This window comes from Lonchura striata, chromosome 1 (assembly GCF_046129695.1).
Source record: "Lonchura striata isolate bLonStr1 chromosome 1, bLonStr1.mat, whole genome shotgun sequence".
Taxonomy (NCBI): Eukaryota; Metazoa; Chordata; class Aves; order Passeriformes; family Estrildidae; genus Lonchura; species Lonchura striata.
Window position 1 is genome coordinate 13,856,524 of NC_134603.1, and position 18,798 is coordinate 13,875,321.

An 18,798-nucleotide genomic window follows, 5' to 3' on the forward strand; every position below is an offset into this window, starting at 1 on the left:
ACAAAAAGGGCAGCAGGGGCCCTGTTTGATATTCAGAGCTATTTCTGAGGGAAACAGAGAGACTGAAACAATATCTATCTTGGTCTGCTTTTCCCTTCCCAGATGTACAGTAAGAAACAATTTAAGTGAACTGTGGAAGAATGGGTGTGTTTAACCTTCCGGCGTGGGATAGGAAATCCTTTCAAAAGGAAAATAAGCTTCAATACTACTTCTACCTTCTGAAACAGAGCAGTGTAAAACTTAAAACAAATTAAAATGTTCAAATGGTTTCTGATAGGCTGAAACAATGCTGCCTCAGTTTTTTTAAGAGCCTGCTGTTTTCTGAGGGGTGTTACTCCATAGCAGCTCAAGCAGTCACTGGATAGTTAAACTCTTCTCTGACTTGCACCAAAGGAATGTCTCTAAGAGGAGATTTGAATTGGTTCAGAGCTTGGCAGCAAAGAGGCAAATCTAGGCCTCTGACTGCATGTAGTCCTAAGAGATAAACTGCAGTTCAAACCACAATTATGGACTTGACGCAGAGATTACTGAAGGCAGACGTCTGGCTTGTGTTCAACAGGACTTCAGGCTAGAAGATGATAATAGTTCCCTCTGGCCTACAAAAACTGTGAATTTTTAATGTATTCTTGGAAACAGAGGCTTAGGCGTGATGATAGGCATTCTTCATGTCACCTTCTCCCCACAGAGATGTCTGTGCCCTGGCTGCTGTGCACTGTAAGCCATGCTGGTGCTCACCAGATTTGGGGTTGCAGAGCACAGGGGGACTGCTGCTGAGCGTGGGGCTACTGCTGAAGTACCCGCTGCTGCCACAGCTGCTCATGCTGCTCCTCCGCACGGCCGACACGATCTTTATCTCCTTGGTGGGACTCACTGCAAGCAGAGAGAAAGCAAAGAGAGAGAGGGATCAGGTACCAGTTATTAAGCCATTTCCCTATTTATTTTTTAAAAAAAAACAACCCAGCAACAAGCTATGCTTTCACTGACAACACTGGAAATGGATTAGTATGGCCTACATTGTTAGAAGAGTCACTGTATGAGAGTAATGCTGTAACTAGCAGTATGGCTGAACTGCTCCCATTGCAGTGTCTTCTAAGAGGCATTCCAATATAGGGAACTACATTTTTCCAGTTTTTCTTTCCCTTCTTTCAGTTCTTACTAGATATTACTGTTCACAAATGCTGCAGGACCCCTTCCCCTCACTTTTAATTTTCTTGAAAAGTCTCCATAGAATGTATGACAAATTACTTTGAGTTTGGGGGCTTTAACCAATTCAGTTTGAATGTGGATCCCAAATTTTGATCAGCATCTGAAATGCCGTTAATACAGATATTCCCCAGGGAGCTGTAGGTTTGGTAAAATGAGTGAATGGACAATCCCTATGAACAGGGACATATAATACTCAACCCTGCATTTTTTTCTAACACTGAAACCCTTTGTCCAAAACCAATCTTTTAATACTCCATGGAGCCACTCTACAAACAGCAGTGTAATTAATGAGTCACCTGAGAGAAAACTGGTGTGTTTCCTGTTGTCATGGTTCTGCTTGCGCAGGCAGAACGGGCTGTCATGGCTTTCTGGCATCAAGCGAGATTTCTCAGTGAGGAGCTCCATTAATCGCCGCCGCCGGCGGAAATTCATTCTGCACTGGTAGAGCAAGTTGCTGTCCATAAAATGGTGCTTGTTGGACACTAGGAAAAGAAATGGATACAAAGTCTATGCCTGGTAGGCATAGAAAGAAATCCAAGCAGACCCATGTGCCACTTGCATGCTACAGACCTTGCGGTAAGGTTGCAATGCTCAGAGCTCTCCTCTTCCCCTGTGCAGCCTCAGAAAGAGGAGGAAGGTGGCCAGCTTCACACAGGCGGCTTCAATAGACACCCTTTATAGCAGCAATAGCAAACTAGGAATTGTCGTGGCAAATGCTGAGAAGAATCTTTTACATTACTTTGATTAATGATAGGCACTTTTTATTGCCCAGTGGAAATAGAAGTACTTTATCCCTCTGACAGGTTGCATAATGGCCCATCTCTGTGCACGATTCCTCTGTAAGCCTTGCTGCTGCTGGCCCCACAGAGCAAACTTAGCTCCTTATGTCAAGTTTTGTGTACATTCATCAGTCTAGGGCAGCCCCTGGAGCTCTCTCCAGATACCTTGTCCAGAACTATAGAGCAGCAAAGAATCAAGACCTGTGTATTTCCTCTGTCTTGTTCACCACAGACACTGTGTTCCAGACATTTCCTGCAGGCCACTTCCCCGCTTTGCACGGATACACAAGGTTTGGGAACGGGCACCTGGCCAAAAATCATTCCTTACATAATGAAGAAAAATCTTAATTGCAACCTGTATATGGACACTGAGAGCAAACCTCAGGCTGCTGGTGTCAGAGCAGGAGCACCAAGCCTACCCCCAGAGTGCTACATCACTATAACATCTACGTCTTCACTGCCACCAATGCTGTGATGAAAAATGCAGTAGTTGGATGGAGCTCTGTGCCAGGTCTTGAAAGTGCTTTGACTCCTGTAGGTCCTGACTTCAGGAAATCTCTCTGGAGTACTCTGCATGTAAAATAGCTGCAGTAGGTGTTTGGCAGCATTTTTCTCCATTTTTACCCAGCTTCTGTGATAACATTCTGCAGAAATAATTTCTCATAGTTGACCTTTTCACCGAAGAATCTAGCTTCTGGATTTTCCTAGTTTATAAATTGTATTTCTTGCAAAACTGAATTATAAGAACTGGTGGGCTATAGATATTTATGTGTAAAGTGTAAAAAACAACACAGGTATGCACTGAGGTCAGTCAAGTCTATAATTACATGTCTCAGTCACTTGGCCTCCTACTGCAGACACAGAACTTTTGCCTTGCTCTTTGCTCTGCCCAATACACGGGGTCCGAAAACCAGCAGAATCCAAGGTGCTACACAAGAACCAGAGCCTGGAGCCCTGCTGGCTGATTTCCTTTCATTCTCATCCCTAACACAGTCTTTCTGGCTATCATCCCTTTTGAACACTCCCTGTGTCTCAGGTTACTCTTAATAGAACTATAGAACTACACCACACATCACAACCTTGCAAAATAGGCTGTATTTATACATAAACTGCCAGTAAGTCATGTGATGTTTGTGATCTGAAGAAATAACCACAAAGAGGAAAAAGTCGGTCCAGTCACCTCCAGGGATGTCAAGTCACCCAGACAATAAGGAAGATGCCAGTCCTAGATATGATCCTGAGGGCACCGTCTTCTATGTGGATGCAGAAAGTGCCTTATGAAGTCAGACCATCTTGTGAAGAAGCATATTCCTTGCCTGCCTGGGTCACTGTCACACAGACCACTGTCTGTACAAATGGACTTCTATCTTGGGGACACAAGAAATAATCAGCACACAGAAACTTTCTGAACTACTCATGCTGGTGCCCAAGCTGCCACACAGACCATCTGCCCCAGAGTCGCATGGCACAGGTTCCAAGGCATCCCTTAGATTGCCTGGCTCTCTCAAAGATCTTTGAAGAGCCAGTGCCACTTAGCTTTTGTCTGCTTCCTTTCGATACTGAATCTCTTGGGACCTCAGGGATGAAAAATGGCTTAGTTAAGTCAAATTTAGCATCACAAGTACCTTGTTACTGTGTTCTGACACATTAATTATTGCAGGCACACACTGCTGCTGTGCTCCCCATTTTGGATACACATCATATGCAATACTATTAAACAACACTTACTAACAAGCACTATTTTTGAAGAATGGAAGTAGAGGAGAGATTTGGCAACCTGCCTACATCCCCCAAAGGATTTGCTATCAGAAGCAGAGTTAGTACGTAGGTGTTTGCAGCTACCAGTTTCATTTTAAGATCACTGACATAATACGTAAAAGTAGCAATATCTATCAATATCTTACCACATTATTAGAATAACTGAATTTAAAGACAGAAAAAATTATGAGACCATCTCAAACTCAATCTTAAAAAGGCAAGCTTTACTTATTCAGCACTATTGCAATTCATAATCTTAAATGAAAGAGAGCTCCACAAATGCTTCCTTGGAAATAGAACTGCTGTGGCCAACCATTCACAATGTAAGAAATATCAGTAGGGTTTCTGAGTCAAGTTAAATATTATGACGCCACTGATTTTAACAAAAATTATTCTTTTGTTTGTGTCATTAACTGAAGTGCTCTGACAGTACTCAGAAATTATGATAATCAGAGATAAACACACACTCATGCTGCAGACATTGTCAGGCACTCCAAAATTCAAGAATTACTGACCATGAAACTAGATACTCTAAACATAGATGAACATGATGCTGAACATATTTTAATGTTTTGAATTAAAATTGTTTCAAATAAACATTGTCATATTTATATACTTAAACAAGCAAGGCTAAGGTCTTCCACTTAAGTCATTAATCTCTGCTGTAATTATTTCAGTCTACAGAAGGGTAAATTTTTATACAATAGATGAGTGCAAGTAGAAAAGCTAAGTCCAATGGCTGTGTGTTGGAGAATATTTGTATATGATTTACACAACAAAGGATTTGTAGCCAAAATTATTAGGACATGTAGCATCAGCATAGAATTTGGCATGCTCCTTGACTTTCATATTTTTACCTCCTCATTTCTAAGGACAGTTCACATATCATGTGCTTGTAACATCATGTAATTTTTTACATATTTAAAAATAAACTAGAAATAGAAATAGGAGCAATATAGCTAAGACTCTCTCCTTGTACACACATTAGCAAATAAAGTCTCTCACCAAAACTATTTACTGTGCTTCATGGGGCTTTGTTGTTTTTTGTTGTTTGTTTTTTTTTGTTGTTTTTTTTTTTTGTTATATCATCTGAGTTATTAATGATTTGTGATTAAATGTCCAGGCTGTGACTCTGCCTAAGGATGAGTGTATCTGGAACGGTGTGGAAAAAGGAATTTCCACGCCACAGATCAGAAGAAGTTGAGGAAGGGGAGGCAGATGTGGGGCTGCCTCTGAAAGCACTCCTCGGGTGCAGTGGCTGACTTTAAGCAAGAGCCAGGAGAAGCGACACATGTCCTTGGTAAATCACAGTTCTGGGAATGCTGGATGCAGAGCACACACAGAAGGCTGGGTTTGTTGCACTGGCAGCTGCTGGGTGAGGGCTACAGGTGCAGTCATGGTGCTCAGCCCAACTGCTTTAGCAGCCCACACTTTGCTGCAAGCAGCAGAGAAAAGTGGGAGTGAAAAGCTTTTCCAAACCAATGGCACAGTGCTGAGAGGGTTGCACAGACTTGCCCAGGAGCAGTTTCTTTAAAGGTAATTTAGAGGTTGCTACCTCTGGGTGTTGACTCAGAGGCAGTAGCAGATAAATTCGTGGCAGCTGACAAAGCTCTTGCTCCAGGTACCTCTCATGCAAGTTGCTGTTCTAGAAAGGGATTAACATTACTACTTCTGAATCAGTTCACTGCCCTCCATAGTGCAGCATGGAAAAGTGAAGTGGCTCCCATTTCAGTTTGTCTTTAACAGTCAAGCCATGGCTGAAGAGTACCAGGACCTGCATTTGTACATTATGAGGGTGATGTAAAAAGCAAGGTGGGGTGACTTCATGTTTCTTGCTCCAATTTAATTCACAACTGTTCAGGTGGCAACATGTTCAGGTTACAATGTGCACCTTATGCAACAGAAAGAAATGAACCAAAGAGAGTAAAGTAAAAATATGACAACTGGAAACCTCCAAACCCATCAAAGTATACAAGAGCATTTACTGTCCTGGAAGGAAAGGCAACAGTGCTAATATATGTCAAATGTCAAACTTTGGAGGTAGAGTCATAGCCCACCAGTCTAATCTCCCACATACACAGGCCACAAAATTTCTCCCAGAAACAGAATTTAAAAATTAACTTTTAATCTTACGAAAAATTTAGTTTACTCATACTTTAAAGCATTTATTGACCACTTTAGTCTTCCTTTTACAAACTATTCAAGCCTTCAGTCCCTTGCCCTGACAGAAAATAAAGATTAAATTCAAAGCAGAATTTGCTTAACTTTAGCTGGTAATCCCTGGATTTTATCACACCTTCATTAGAAAGTTACATACAATCTAGTAAAAAATCTGCAAAGAAATTTGTGAAGAGATGAAGCCAACTCTCAAACGTATCTTTTATCAACTGAATAAATCCTACACCCTAAATTCTGACCTTTTTTTAGCCCTCCTGGAGTCCTCTTCAGAAATCTTTATCTTTTGTAAAAATCCACTTCTCAGAACTGCATGCACTTCTCAGAACTGCATGCCCCCAGTTACAGCCTTACTCCCCTTTTCTTACTGGGTGTTGTTCTTTTTGTACATCCCAGGCCCACCATTACTGCTACATTGTACTGCACAAATAGTATAAAATGGGAATAATTTGTGCCCTGCACAGCATTGTTCCATTTTCTAGATGCACTGCCTTGTAGTTATACCATTAGGTATACAAAAAAATCTATCTTTTTTGAGGTAATGACCATTTAATTAATAGAGTTCAATTATTTGTTTACTGTCTCATCTATCCCTAGAGTTTGCAAATTTCATTGGCAAGGATTTTAGCTGGTCATTCACCATTTACATTACTGTTCAGATGAGAAAAATCAGAATATTAATTTTGGATTTTCTCTGTTTGGGAGCACTTAATGTTGCAGCTTTGGTGCTTCTAGTTCCTGTTCTGTTCACATACATAAAATATAAATAGCAACATCCATGCAAATCTTCTTTCAGCTTCTGATTCTGACATAAAATCCCATGATCTGCATGGAGCTCACAACCTTTTCTTTTCCACTTTTTCATGGAGGCTGATGCACAGCAGAGATAGAAATATTAGCTTTACACTGATTACATAGGACTGAGAAAGCTTCAGAAAGTACAAAAGCCTATTTTAATAAATGGTATGACTCATGCCTGAAAAATCAGGCCATTTTCATAACTGGCTTTTCCCCCAAATCCCTCCCACCACTTCAATTCCCCATGATTTTTAGTGCTGATAATCTGTGTACATCTTTACCGTGGTGATTAATGCTTTCTCCCAGCTGAAAGCTGCAGTCCCCAGTAGGACACATCCAGTGAGGCACTCCAGCTGCTCTGCACGTCCCCAGAAACAGCACTGCCACCAAGCAAGCTCGTGGCTGCAGCCAGGGAACGGCTGTTCCATGCTCAGGGAGCGGTGGGAAGGAGATCAAAGGTACGAGGAGCCAGATGAGAAACTTTTCTCAAGAGAGCAGAGGACACACTGAAGTGTGTGCTTGTTTGTGTGAGAGTGTGCCTGTGCTAGGGTTAAGAGGAAGAGGCTATAAAACACGGGCAGAGTGTATGGATTTTTCAGTGTAGATATGTAATATCTTTCTCCACTTAAAGACAAAAGCAGTGCTGAACTCTTTCCAGCAGCGCACAACATATTTCCAAGTCTTTGCACAAGGCAGCAGCCCCAGTATATTCACAAGTACACTTTATCTTTTTAATGAGGTAGTTTCCTCTATTAAAATGATGTCAAATGCCGTTTGAAGTTGCAAATCTTTCTAGACCTTCACTATTACTGGCTGCAATAGTCTGTGCCTTCATAGAGCCAGTCACAGATGACCATATCAGTTTTGACCTCTAGAGTGGCAGGATATTACCCCAAAAAAGCAACATCATGCCAAGAACAAATGCAGGATGATGTGACACACAGTGACAGGCTGCAGGGGCTGGCAGGGGCTGAGGGGCTATCTGAAGAAGAGCACAGCTGGAGCTGCTGCCACCTGCACCCAAAGTGTGCTCAGGGAAGAGTCTGGCTCCCATTCCGTGTCATTTTGCTTGCTCCCTCCCCTCTCCAAAGCAGAACCAGTGTTTAAAAGGGAAGGAAACAAATCACCACATAAAATATGAGTTCCTTAAAAAAATGCCTCTCTCTATGGATAGCACACAGCTTGCTGAGCCAGCCTCCTCTGTGCCTCAGGCCTTTGGCTAGCACAGTTTTGGTCCCTTGCCAGACAAACAGTGGAAGTGTGTGTCCACTTTGGCTCTCACAAAGCAGTGGTGAGTCCGTGGGCTTGGCAAACACCGAGGGCTGCTGAGAGCTGCAGAGCGGCTGCGCAGGGTTCAGCCAGCCCCCAGCCCCCAGCCCCCAGCCCCAGCCCCAGTGCCACCTCTGCCACCGTGCCCACCGTGTGCCCGCTGTGCTGCCCCTCTGCACTCTGCCCTGCACACACACGTGTGGCTGGAGGAGAGGAACTGGCACTTTATTCAGCACTGGACAATGCTTTCCCCACTCCTCTCAAAGCCTTCCTGTTTTTCTGCTAATCTGGCACTGCAAATGCATTTTAATCATGGCACCTATTCAGATTAGTTTCCTTTTACACATTGATGAATTCCACCTGCTTGGATCCCCCACAAATCCAGGGAATGAGACTACAGATGTTCAGTGAGCACAGGGGCCTGGATCTTGGGTCTTGGATTCCCCACACTGCATAAACACAACACTTGCATTTCCACCTTTTATGAATGTTTATATGCTACACAGACCGTATATAAGCCCACCTGTGCATGTATTCAACCATCACGTTAAACTCTCGGCAGTACAGCTGCACTAAATTGTATTTTTTTTCTTATTTGGATTACAAGGAATCCAAATTTTGAACAGACAATGGATCTAAGTTTGAACTGCTCTTGTTTCCACTGATCCCCTTGTATAAATCTGCGAGGCAGATTCTGGCCCTGCAATACAAAATCTAGAGAGCTGTTCCAGCTCATCCTTCTAATGGTGAAGTCAGTAAGCATGTCTAGAAATAAATAGGTCCTGTGACTGTAAGTAGGTTCAGGAAAAAAAAAAAACAACAAAAAACCTGTGCTATAACTACAGCTCTCTGAATTATAACTTGGAAGACTTTCTGAGCTGTTTCAATGAACTGTAGTATATTCATGTATTCCAAAAAAAGTCTAGACTACTTTATATTGTCTTTAAAGCATCAGGATTACAGTAAACTGTCAAAAAGTTCCTTGGGAACTGAAATTCAGAGTATCCTGTTCTTATTAAGGTGGAGTGTTCTCATCAGTGCATTAATATGTTATTTTTGCTGCCTTAAAATAGGAATGAAGATATGTGTTTCTATATACATTTTGTCTTTCCAGCCAGTTTGCCATCTATTTACAGTGTATTTTCAAATACACATTACTTACTCTAGCATGAAAAGCCAGTGTTGAATCACACACATTTCAGCAGTCTTTTTGGTTTGTATATGAGGATTTATCATCTTTAATTTAGTAAGTTTACAGAACACAGCCAACTGCTTTTCTTTGCTTCCAAATAAAGCATGGAAAGTAAAGTCTGTGGCAAGGGAAGCAGAAGATGAAAAGGCCCATCTGGGTATCTCTTTCTTTTTTTTTTTTTTTTTTTTTTTTTTTTTTTTTTTTTTTAATTGCAGCTGCTAAAAAATGAAACCCATTCTCTGTCAGAAAAATAAAATTCAATAATTAATATGAAAAGAATTTGTCATATGTTATTTGCATAAAGCATGTGGCTCTTTGAAAAACCAAATCCATTCCTGCTGTAGATAAAGACAACTGCAAAAGCACAATGAGAAGCTGACATACTAAGGAGCTGGGGGTTTTTACAATTGCATACAAAGTTCTTATTCTTTGACTTCTTGCAAGGGCAAAATCATAAAAAATATGCAAAGTGGTCTCCAGATTTAGCATAAGCAGATGAATTACTCTGGGTGAGGTTACTGTCCCTACACATAGGAACTGCCATATGAACAACTGAGTGCTTCTGCCTGGCATTAGCATGGGGGCAATAGGACTTAAAAAAACAAAGTTTTGTTGCAATGACACTTGTAAACTTTTATCTGCAGTTGATATTTCTAAGAAAGGGGCTCCAAATAGAAATCTTGAATTAAAGAAGAGAACATTTCACATACATGTCAAGTTTTCACTTTGTAAGTGAATCATAATCAGCTAATCATAAGCAGTGGACATTTAAGGTAGCACATAGCAACACAGCAATTTTAGAAGAGAAGGAAAGCTTTTCAACAAAAGCAAGAGAAATAATACTTTGTTATATATTCAATCCACTACCACAATTATAACAAACTTTCAAATGCATCATGAGTCTTGATGCTTAAAATGAAATGCACTGATCATTTTCAGACGGGAAACTCTGCTGTATAAAGGTAGAGAGTCCTTGCAAAGAATAGAGACAATTAAATTATAGATATAAGACTTTCCTGCAGAGACAGGGACATAGCACATGTCAACATTTACTGTTCTCACTAAGTCATTACAAAGTGTTGGTTTTCACCTTGGAAAGTAATTTGCACAGCGGAGTTCACAGATAAAAGATTAACTCTTGAAAGGAGATAAGCACCTGCTTCTGTGCTAAGCCAGCAGAACACATGTCTAGCTTGAACACACCTGGTCTGATCAAGTGCAATTATATCAATAAAACTTTTTAAATTTGAAAGGTATTTTAAAGGAGGGTGGAGGCCAAAGATACTGATATCATGTCTAAGATATCACATATTTATTACCATCAAAAAAATCCTAGAACTGACAAAATCATATAACCATTTAGGTTGGAAAAGACATCTACAATCATGAAGCTCAACAATTAACCTGACACTGCCAAGTTCACCACTAACCCATGTCCTTAAGTGCCACATCTACACATCTTAAATTCTTCTAGGGATGGTAACTCCATCAATTCTCTGGGCAGCTCCAATTCAAGACAACCCTTTCAGTGAAGAAATTTTTCCTAATACCCAACCTAAACTTGCCCTGGTGCAACCTAAGGTCTTTTCCTCCTGCCCTGTCACTTGTTATCTGGCAGAAGAGTGTGACACCCACCTGGCTACAGCCTCCTTTCAGGCATTTGTAGAGAGTGATAAGGTCTCCCCTGAGCCTCCTTTTCTCAGGCTAAACACCTCCAGCTCCCTCAGCTGCTCCTCATCAGACTTGTGCTTCAGACCATTACCCAGCTCTGTTGCCCTTCTCTGGACTCGCTCCAGCCCCTCAATGTCCTTCTTGTAGTGAGGGGCCCAGAACTGGACACAGCCCTTGAGGTGTTGGCTCACCAATGCTGAGTACAGGGGGACAATCTCTTCCCTGGTCCTGCTGGCCACACTGTCGAGGATACAAGCTAGGATGCCATTGACCTTCTTGGCCATCTGGGCTCACTGCTGGCTCATGTTCAGCTGCTGTTAACCAGGATCCCAGCTCCTTTTCCAGTGGGCACTTTTCCAGCCAATCATCTGGGAGTGTTGGTGGGGTTCCTTGCATGGGTTGTTGTGACCCAAGTGCAGGACCCAGCACTTGGCCTTATTGAACCTCACACCACTGACCTTGACCCATCACTCCAGCCTGTCCAGATCCCTCTATAGAGCTCTCCTACCTTCCAGAAGATCAATACTACCAACCAAGTTTGTGTCATCCACAAAGTCACCTTTGCTGCCCTTGATCCCTTGATAAAGATCTCTTTAATAAAGATAATTAAGAGGCCTGGCCCAAATAATGGGTCTTGTCCCCAGTACTGAGCTCTGGGGGATACTCCAGGCCTGGCCATCCAGCCAAGTTTTGGCCCTGTGAAGGGTGCACCCATCCACACCATGGGAATCCAGATTCTGAAGAACATCACAGGAAACAGTATCAAAGACTTTACTGAAGTCCAGGTAGACCATGTGCTCCAAAGAAGACAGATGCTACGCTGTCGTCTCTAAAAGAGACTCTTACACTCCTCAATCATTCAGGAAAACAAAACCTCACCCCACCTATTCTGCTGCTAGTCTGAGTCTGGGAATCCACATCTCAACCCCCCCAGAACAGAATGGACAGCCATTGCAAAATGCTTCATGCTGAACCGTGCTGTGGTCACTGCTCAGGGAGGATGCTGGAGGCATGTCAGAGAAGAAATCACACCAAGCACATGGACGTGAAGGTCAGCAGCAGCTTGAGAAACCACAAAACATTCAGAATGTGATGTGGCATGAGATGAGTTTGGCTGCCGAGGCCCCCATTTCTCACAGGCTCAACTGGCAGCACACACGGTACCATCTGTGGTACAAGGCAATCCTGGTGTGTTTGCAGCCCACAATATATCAAAAACTATCCATAAGTAAGCTATGGTTTGGTTGCTGCCATGGAAGAAATGCAAATATTCATCTTGCAAGTTGTAGGTGCTATCCTAAGGCAGTACTGGTTTCTCTTAACAGTATCAACCAGATTTAAATTTAACTTATTTATCACTGGAGATTCCAGACTTTAAAAGTTTCTGCAAGGCAGGCAGATGTTTCTCCATCCCTCAAGCTTTCATACCAAATGGGTCTTTGGAGGAGGACAAGAAAATTCTGCCTGTCACATCAGCAGTGGTCTGTTGTTGTGGCTGCAGGTGCAGGGTAAGCTCTTCAGAAAGGGCTATAAGCAAGTATGAGTAAAAAAAAAATCCATAAAGAGCTCTGTGAATACCCTCTTTTGTCTTGGACATCTCAGTATCTCTGTTTTCCAGACTGAGAAAGGGCTGTGACTATGTGTGGATGCTTACACTGTCCTCCACCTGCTCCCAGACCATCCTTGCGTTGGCCTGATCTACCTGGGAGCTGGCAGAGAACTTCTTCTCCTGCTGCATGTGAATTGACCACAGTAGCTAATGTGTCCCACCATGCCCATATGAAGAAGAACTAATAAAAATCCAGTCTCCTGGAGGAAAGTTTTATCTATTAACATTACCAAGCTCTTATGGGCTTTTCTACAGCTGAGAAATGTGTTCTGTGTACCTTTTGTCCCTGCCTTTATTTTATGTGCATTACCAAACTTATAAATCTTCCCACAGTCTTTATATTCTGGATGAAGGCCATAAGTGTTCACAAGTGCCAAATAACTACTGGCAACTACAGTCCCAACACCAGCCTTCAAGAAATGCAAAATGCACCATTCTCAGCTACTTATGGGGGCTTTATTCCTTATTACATGGGATACCAATACACAGCAAAGGAACTCTGGGTCCTATTTATGAAAATGGTGGTAATGATATTTTGTGGATTATGATTTCACAGAATCACAGAATATTTTGAGTTGGAATGGACCCACAAGAATCATTGAGTTCAGCTCTTAAGTGAATGGCCCATATGGGGATCAAACCCACAACTCTGCATTATTAGCACTACACTCCAACCAATGGAGCGAATCTCAGTGATTTGTGTGGGCCAGTGAGATTTTGGCAGGAAGAAATTCAGCACTTAAGTACATTTCAGCATTTTCATGCATGGTAGGGGAAATGTGTATAGTTACATATGTCCAAAGAGATCAGGAAGATTATTTCAAAACTGAGAATTTGATGCTTTTGCAGCGTTTATACAATTCCTCTTAAACCACCGTTTTCCTTTTTAAAATTAGCATTGGTGTTTGTTTCCTGTGTGAAACCTGGTTTGTGTCTGACCAATAAAAGTGAAGAAAAATGTGTCAGGAAGCCATTTTGAATACAGTGCCTCAGCTGCAGAATACAGCTTCTCTGAGTAATTGAAATGAAAGTCAGTATTAGTAAAAAGACATTGCATAATTCAGTTGTGGCTGGAAAATTACCACTGAGATTGGCAACTGGATGCAACTATTTCTATTACTTCCCATCCCTTTAGGTGGGGTAAGAAATACTTAATAAAAATAATAGAACAGGTTTTATTTTATTCCATATTGTGGATATAAAACAATACTGCTAGAAAAAAATTGCCTTTAGGACAGGAAATGTTTCAGTCTCCACTGCTGTTCAGTCAAGAGTCTTTCTGCTGGTTCTGCCAACAAGGATGCCCATTAGTGTCCAGTAACATTTTGGTATTGCTGATGAGAGACAAAATAATGGAAGCACAGTATGGTGAAATGAATTATGGTACAAAGACAGAGAAAAATAGCTTTCTTCTGTTTTTTAATTGGATCTAGAACTCTGTAAGATGGGTGGGAGGGTGTTGGGGACAGAATACCTTTTCTGCTGTTTTACAATTTATGTCCCTAATTCTGTACCAGTAGTTGTCATTTTGAGCCCCCTTCTCAGAGGAATCCAGCATTACAAGAATCTTCAATGTGCACAGATCATGTCCAGTTGCTAAGATGAACCCCAAATCAGCTCCATGTTAATTCTGCCAGTACTTTCATCAACATTCCTGACACTATCTAGACAAATTGTTGCAGTGAAATGAATGAAATCTCCTTTCACAAAGGAGAAAATGTGCACAAAGCATGTTCACTCATAGAAGACAAATATCAAGGACACCATTCAGTTTTACTTTACTCCCAGCATCCCCATCAACTCCTTGCAAAATCACCACTCAGTAATGTTTGTTTTATTAAAAACTGAGTGAGGAAGATGACAGTACCTTGCAGCAATAACCTGGTCTGGACAAGTGAGAAGACTACTTCCTCAGCAATCAACTAATTCCCAGAACCGGGCTAGTGTCACTCAGGAATGACCCCTGAAACCTGGCCTGACAGGAGCAAAGTTATTTCCCTTCAAACGCGCCCTGCTGAGCATTTGCCTTAGTTAATGAAACAATGGTTGATCTGCAAGAAAAGCCACATCCTGACTTTCTTAGCTCTGCAAAGATCTCAGTATCTAAGAAAACTACCTTTGTACCAAATGTTAACTCCTGACTTTATTTTCTCTGCAAAAACATCTGTATCAGCATAAATCTCACTTATATTTTTTAAAAAAATTTTTGTAAGTGTCCTGGTTTAGGACCCCAGGATAGTAAGGATAGTATGTAATACACAGAAAATGTTCAAGTAAAAATAGGAATTAAATCATTGCTGCTGTAAAGAGGAGGGGTGGCATACCTTTCCTGTCCATCAAGCTCTGAGCAGTTGGCACTCCATAAATCATAGGAAGTACAGGAGTAATTATAGAAGTGGAAGCTGATCACTGTAAACATTCAGAAGTAGCTCCTAGTAATTGCAAGTTAATGTGAATATGATTAGAACCATGACAGAACTGTGCAGACCACTTACATGCCTGTTTTTCTCTATTCATTAAAACTAGCTTTTCTTGTGAAGCAACAAGCAACCTAGTCAATCTAGCACCTTGTGTATAACAGCTTCCTGATATAATCTCTTTGTTTTCTGTCAGAATTAGGTTTGATGCAACAACACTTGGACCACCAGGATATGATTATTTTCACATTGTGCACTAAGCAATGTAGGTAACAATTTCTGCCATTCTGTGGTCATCTCCTGGCACCTCTTCATTCCTCCCAGAGGCACTGCCACTCCTATGGTGGGAACTGCCTGGTCACAGAAGGGCAACAGATAATGACACCATGTAAAATGGGGCCAGGGGTGTTAATTTCTTCACCCTCGGGCAGTAGAGTGAGAAAACTCTGTCTCCTCCACCCTTAACAGAAGGAGCTTCTTGGTGAAGCTGTAATTGCCAGACACATTATACTGGACTATGAAGAAATATTTGATTCCTGCCTCAAAGTTATACCACCAGGACAAATACAGTAACACTTCAACCAAAAGTGACATCCTCCTTCCTGCCCAAACATACTAGAACAACACTGTTATATGCTTTTCTGGCATAAGACTATGCTCTGTTCTGTCTACAAATAGGGAGATAGATAGACCCTGAAATTTTTATCTTGCATACAGAATTTAGCTAATTTATGGTTCCAATCCCTATTTGATCGTTACAAATCTATTTACCTCAATTACACACATTGCAGATAGCAAGTTCTACAAGTTAATTACTGCAAGTGTAGGAATACTGACTTTCATCCACATCCTTAAATTGTTATTATAAAGTTTCAAATTCCAGCCAGACTCTGCATTTGAGGAAGAATTTTCAGAACTAATACAACTCACTTTTGAAAAAACCACCCTTCTACTAAATAAAATTACTTAGACTCCTGTCTGAAATCATTTAGAACCTAAACATACTGTGATTAGGAGGACAAGGGCCCCTCCATGTGATTTGAGCTGAGGAAAGTGCTACAGTAAGTGTAGGTTTGCTGCTTGGCAGTAATGTCTCACCATGCTGGATAATCCCGTGCTCCAAGAGCCTGCGGCCGAGCTGCTCCGCTTCGCTCCGTGTCGCGGCCTCGCCCTCCTGGACCAGCCAGTCCATGAACTCCGACGCCACAAAGGTCCGCTCGTACTTGACTCCTTCCTCTTCCCTGGCTTGCAGAAGGGTGTTTTCAGAACTCATCAGCCTGGTGTGGTGGGGGGGAAAATTGGTGGGGAAAATGATTCTTCAGAAAAGCAGTTCCAGATCTATTCTGGCAAATCTCATTTATATCAAGCAAATGCATATGAAGCTCTCACTGACTTACTAAATCTTTCCTCAAGCTATCAATCTACTTAGGAAGTGAATGAAACTGCTTAGTAAACAGATTTAGGCTTTATATCCCTGTGTGAAGTTAATGCTTTCTTCTTTTTTAGATTTTTAGGTTTTGCATTTCCCCTATTTAGTGTTTAACATTCTCTAAAAGTTACTGTATAATCAGCTTTGAAAAAAAATTAGCCTAAAATGTGACTAATGTGTTCAAAGCTTCCTAATTAATATTTACTGTTAGCAGGATTATGCCCCAAAGTCATTTAGATGACTTTGAAAATTCTTCCCATAAGCTCTAAAACAGCTGCAGAAAAATTCAAGAGGCAAAAAGGTAGTTCTGTGGTTTGGAGGCAGATAAATATTGTGCATCCAACATTTGATGATGCAGTTGCAGTCAGCAAGTTGCACAAGGACTTGAACACATTTTATCATCTGAGGCTCACAGTTCTCTGTGCCTCAGCTGGCTCTCTGTAACACCTGCCAGAGGAAAACTATGAGATGTCCCAAAATCTCTTAGCAACTGGTGGCTGAGTAGCTGAAGGATACTTATAAAACTCTTTTCTATTCAAGATGCCTATGCAAATGACATAATCTTAAAAAAAAAAAAAAAAAAAGTGCCTCAATATTTTGTTGATGCAAAAGGCAGTTTTAAAAAAGAAGTGAGAATCTAATACAGAATTCCACTTTTTCTTAGGAAACTGAGCACCATAGCATCCTTATTAACCTTTTTTTTTCATAACTATATTATTTATTATAGGCTAATAATAGGACTAGTGGTAAGACTTTCAGAGAAATAGTTCAAGAAATGGTTTTTCCATGTAAGACTAACAGGTCCCCTCCCTTCACCAACTATTTGGAAATAAGGACACATCTGAACTACAGTAGTCATATTCTGGAAGTGCTGAATCTTTGTCCTTCTGATAAAGGAACTGAAATTCAAATAAATCCATACACGAGCCATCTGCTTCTTAAACTGACAGCATGTCCAGAGATTATGGAATATAACTTCATCTCCTTTGGGAAGCATCAGAAAAATCTGTGCCATAGGAACACAGAGAGAAGTTCCATTTGAAATTACAGTGGAGGTTTGACATGGTCCAACCTCTTTTATTCACCTAAAAGACTCTTCTCTTCACTTTAATGAGCACTAACCTGAGGCCTGAACCTACTGGATCTGACCACCAGGTAGCAGACCATCAAACCAGCCCCAGGCTGCTCAGCCACAGCTGAATGTCGGTGGTAGCACAACAAACTGCTCGTTCAGGTGGTGTGTCATTGCCAGCACCTCTGAGCTGAGTAAGAACTGAGAAAGCCAAATTAGCTGAAGACAATGTATCGACTCCAGAATTCTTGCAGACTTCATTATTTTTTTAATATTTTAATTTACAAGCATTTTGTCCCACAACATTTTGTCCCACACTCACCACCTCTAATACAGTCCTACTATGCTCCAAGGGGCTATCTTTAAATACCTCTCGCTCACCAGGCTTTTTCCCTCCAGAAAAAATATGCAAACCCAAAGCTTGTGTCTTTTCATACCATCTGTTACATGGCTACCCAGAACTGGTTACCCAGGCTCTGCAGGCACCAAATAAAAAATCCTTAGGATTGTCTTAATTGTTCTTTGATGAGTCTATAATTAGTTGACTGCCTCATTGAAATCGCAGATAGAAAGGTCCTTGAAAAGGCAGTGCTAATGGTTAGATTTTTACAGAGACACAAAAGAAATCTGGAAAAATATCAAGTGGAAAAACACTCAGTTTGACATTTCACACCCCTCTGCATAAGCCCAGAATAGCACTGCAAAGGATTTGGACTTGTGAACAGACACGACAAATTGCCAGTTTAAGAAGCCCAGACACAGCAATCCACGGACTTACGTCACTCACTGAAGTAAATCACTGTAACTCCATGGCTGTCAACAAAACTGTACCAATTTACATCAATCAAAAACTTGGCCTTTCATTAGGCAGAACTGGAAACTTCCTTTTACTCTTCCATTTTTTCCTTGTTCCAAAACAACACGAGGCTGTTAATGCCAAAACATATTTACTAAAACTGGTGTTGTCCTGTATTAAAGGAATGTACTTATCCAAACACTAAAATTCAAACTCCTTTTCAAAAGAAGTCTTTAACCTTGTTTTTATCAAAATAACTGCACCAGAGGATAAAAGCAACTCAACCACTGATGAGTTAAACAGAAAGTGATTCCAAGAATGCAGTCTCAAAATTATCTGAAAGATTTCCTGAAATTAAAACCATAAATCTGCACTTCTTTCACTGTGAAATCTGGTTCAAAAATCTCAGTTGATGTCAGCATCATGAAATGACTTATAGCTCCTATGCATGACTGCACCAGAAACAACAATCTTGTGTGTCTAACCAAACCCTACTGAGAATAACAAACATCATAAAAACAAGGTGCCTGCAACAATTTGATATTTTTTTTTTTAAAGCTACAAAAGGTCTGTGATGGATTTATAAAAGATTTGCAGGGAGATTTTTGTTGAACAGGAAACATGTTT

The 18,798-nt window shown here is 41.1% G+C and overlaps 1 protein-coding gene across 1 annotated transcript in view; it reads right to left on the minus strand.

The window, feature by feature from the left end:
• Positions 1–18,798, minus strand: part of DEPTOR (DEP domain containing MTOR interacting protein) — a 75,337-nt gene that overhangs the window by 27,153 nt on the left and 29,386 nt on the right. Inside the window, exons 5-7 of the mRNA XM_021546564.3 lie at positions 15,973–16,151; positions 1,503–1,688; positions 736–870 (exon numbers count right to left, since the gene is read on the minus strand). Coding sequence (XP_021402239.1) covers positions 736–870; positions 1,503–1,688; positions 15,973–16,151 — 500 coding nt within the window. The remainder of the gene's footprint in view (positions 1–735; positions 871–1,502; positions 1,689–15,972; positions 16,152–18,798) is intronic.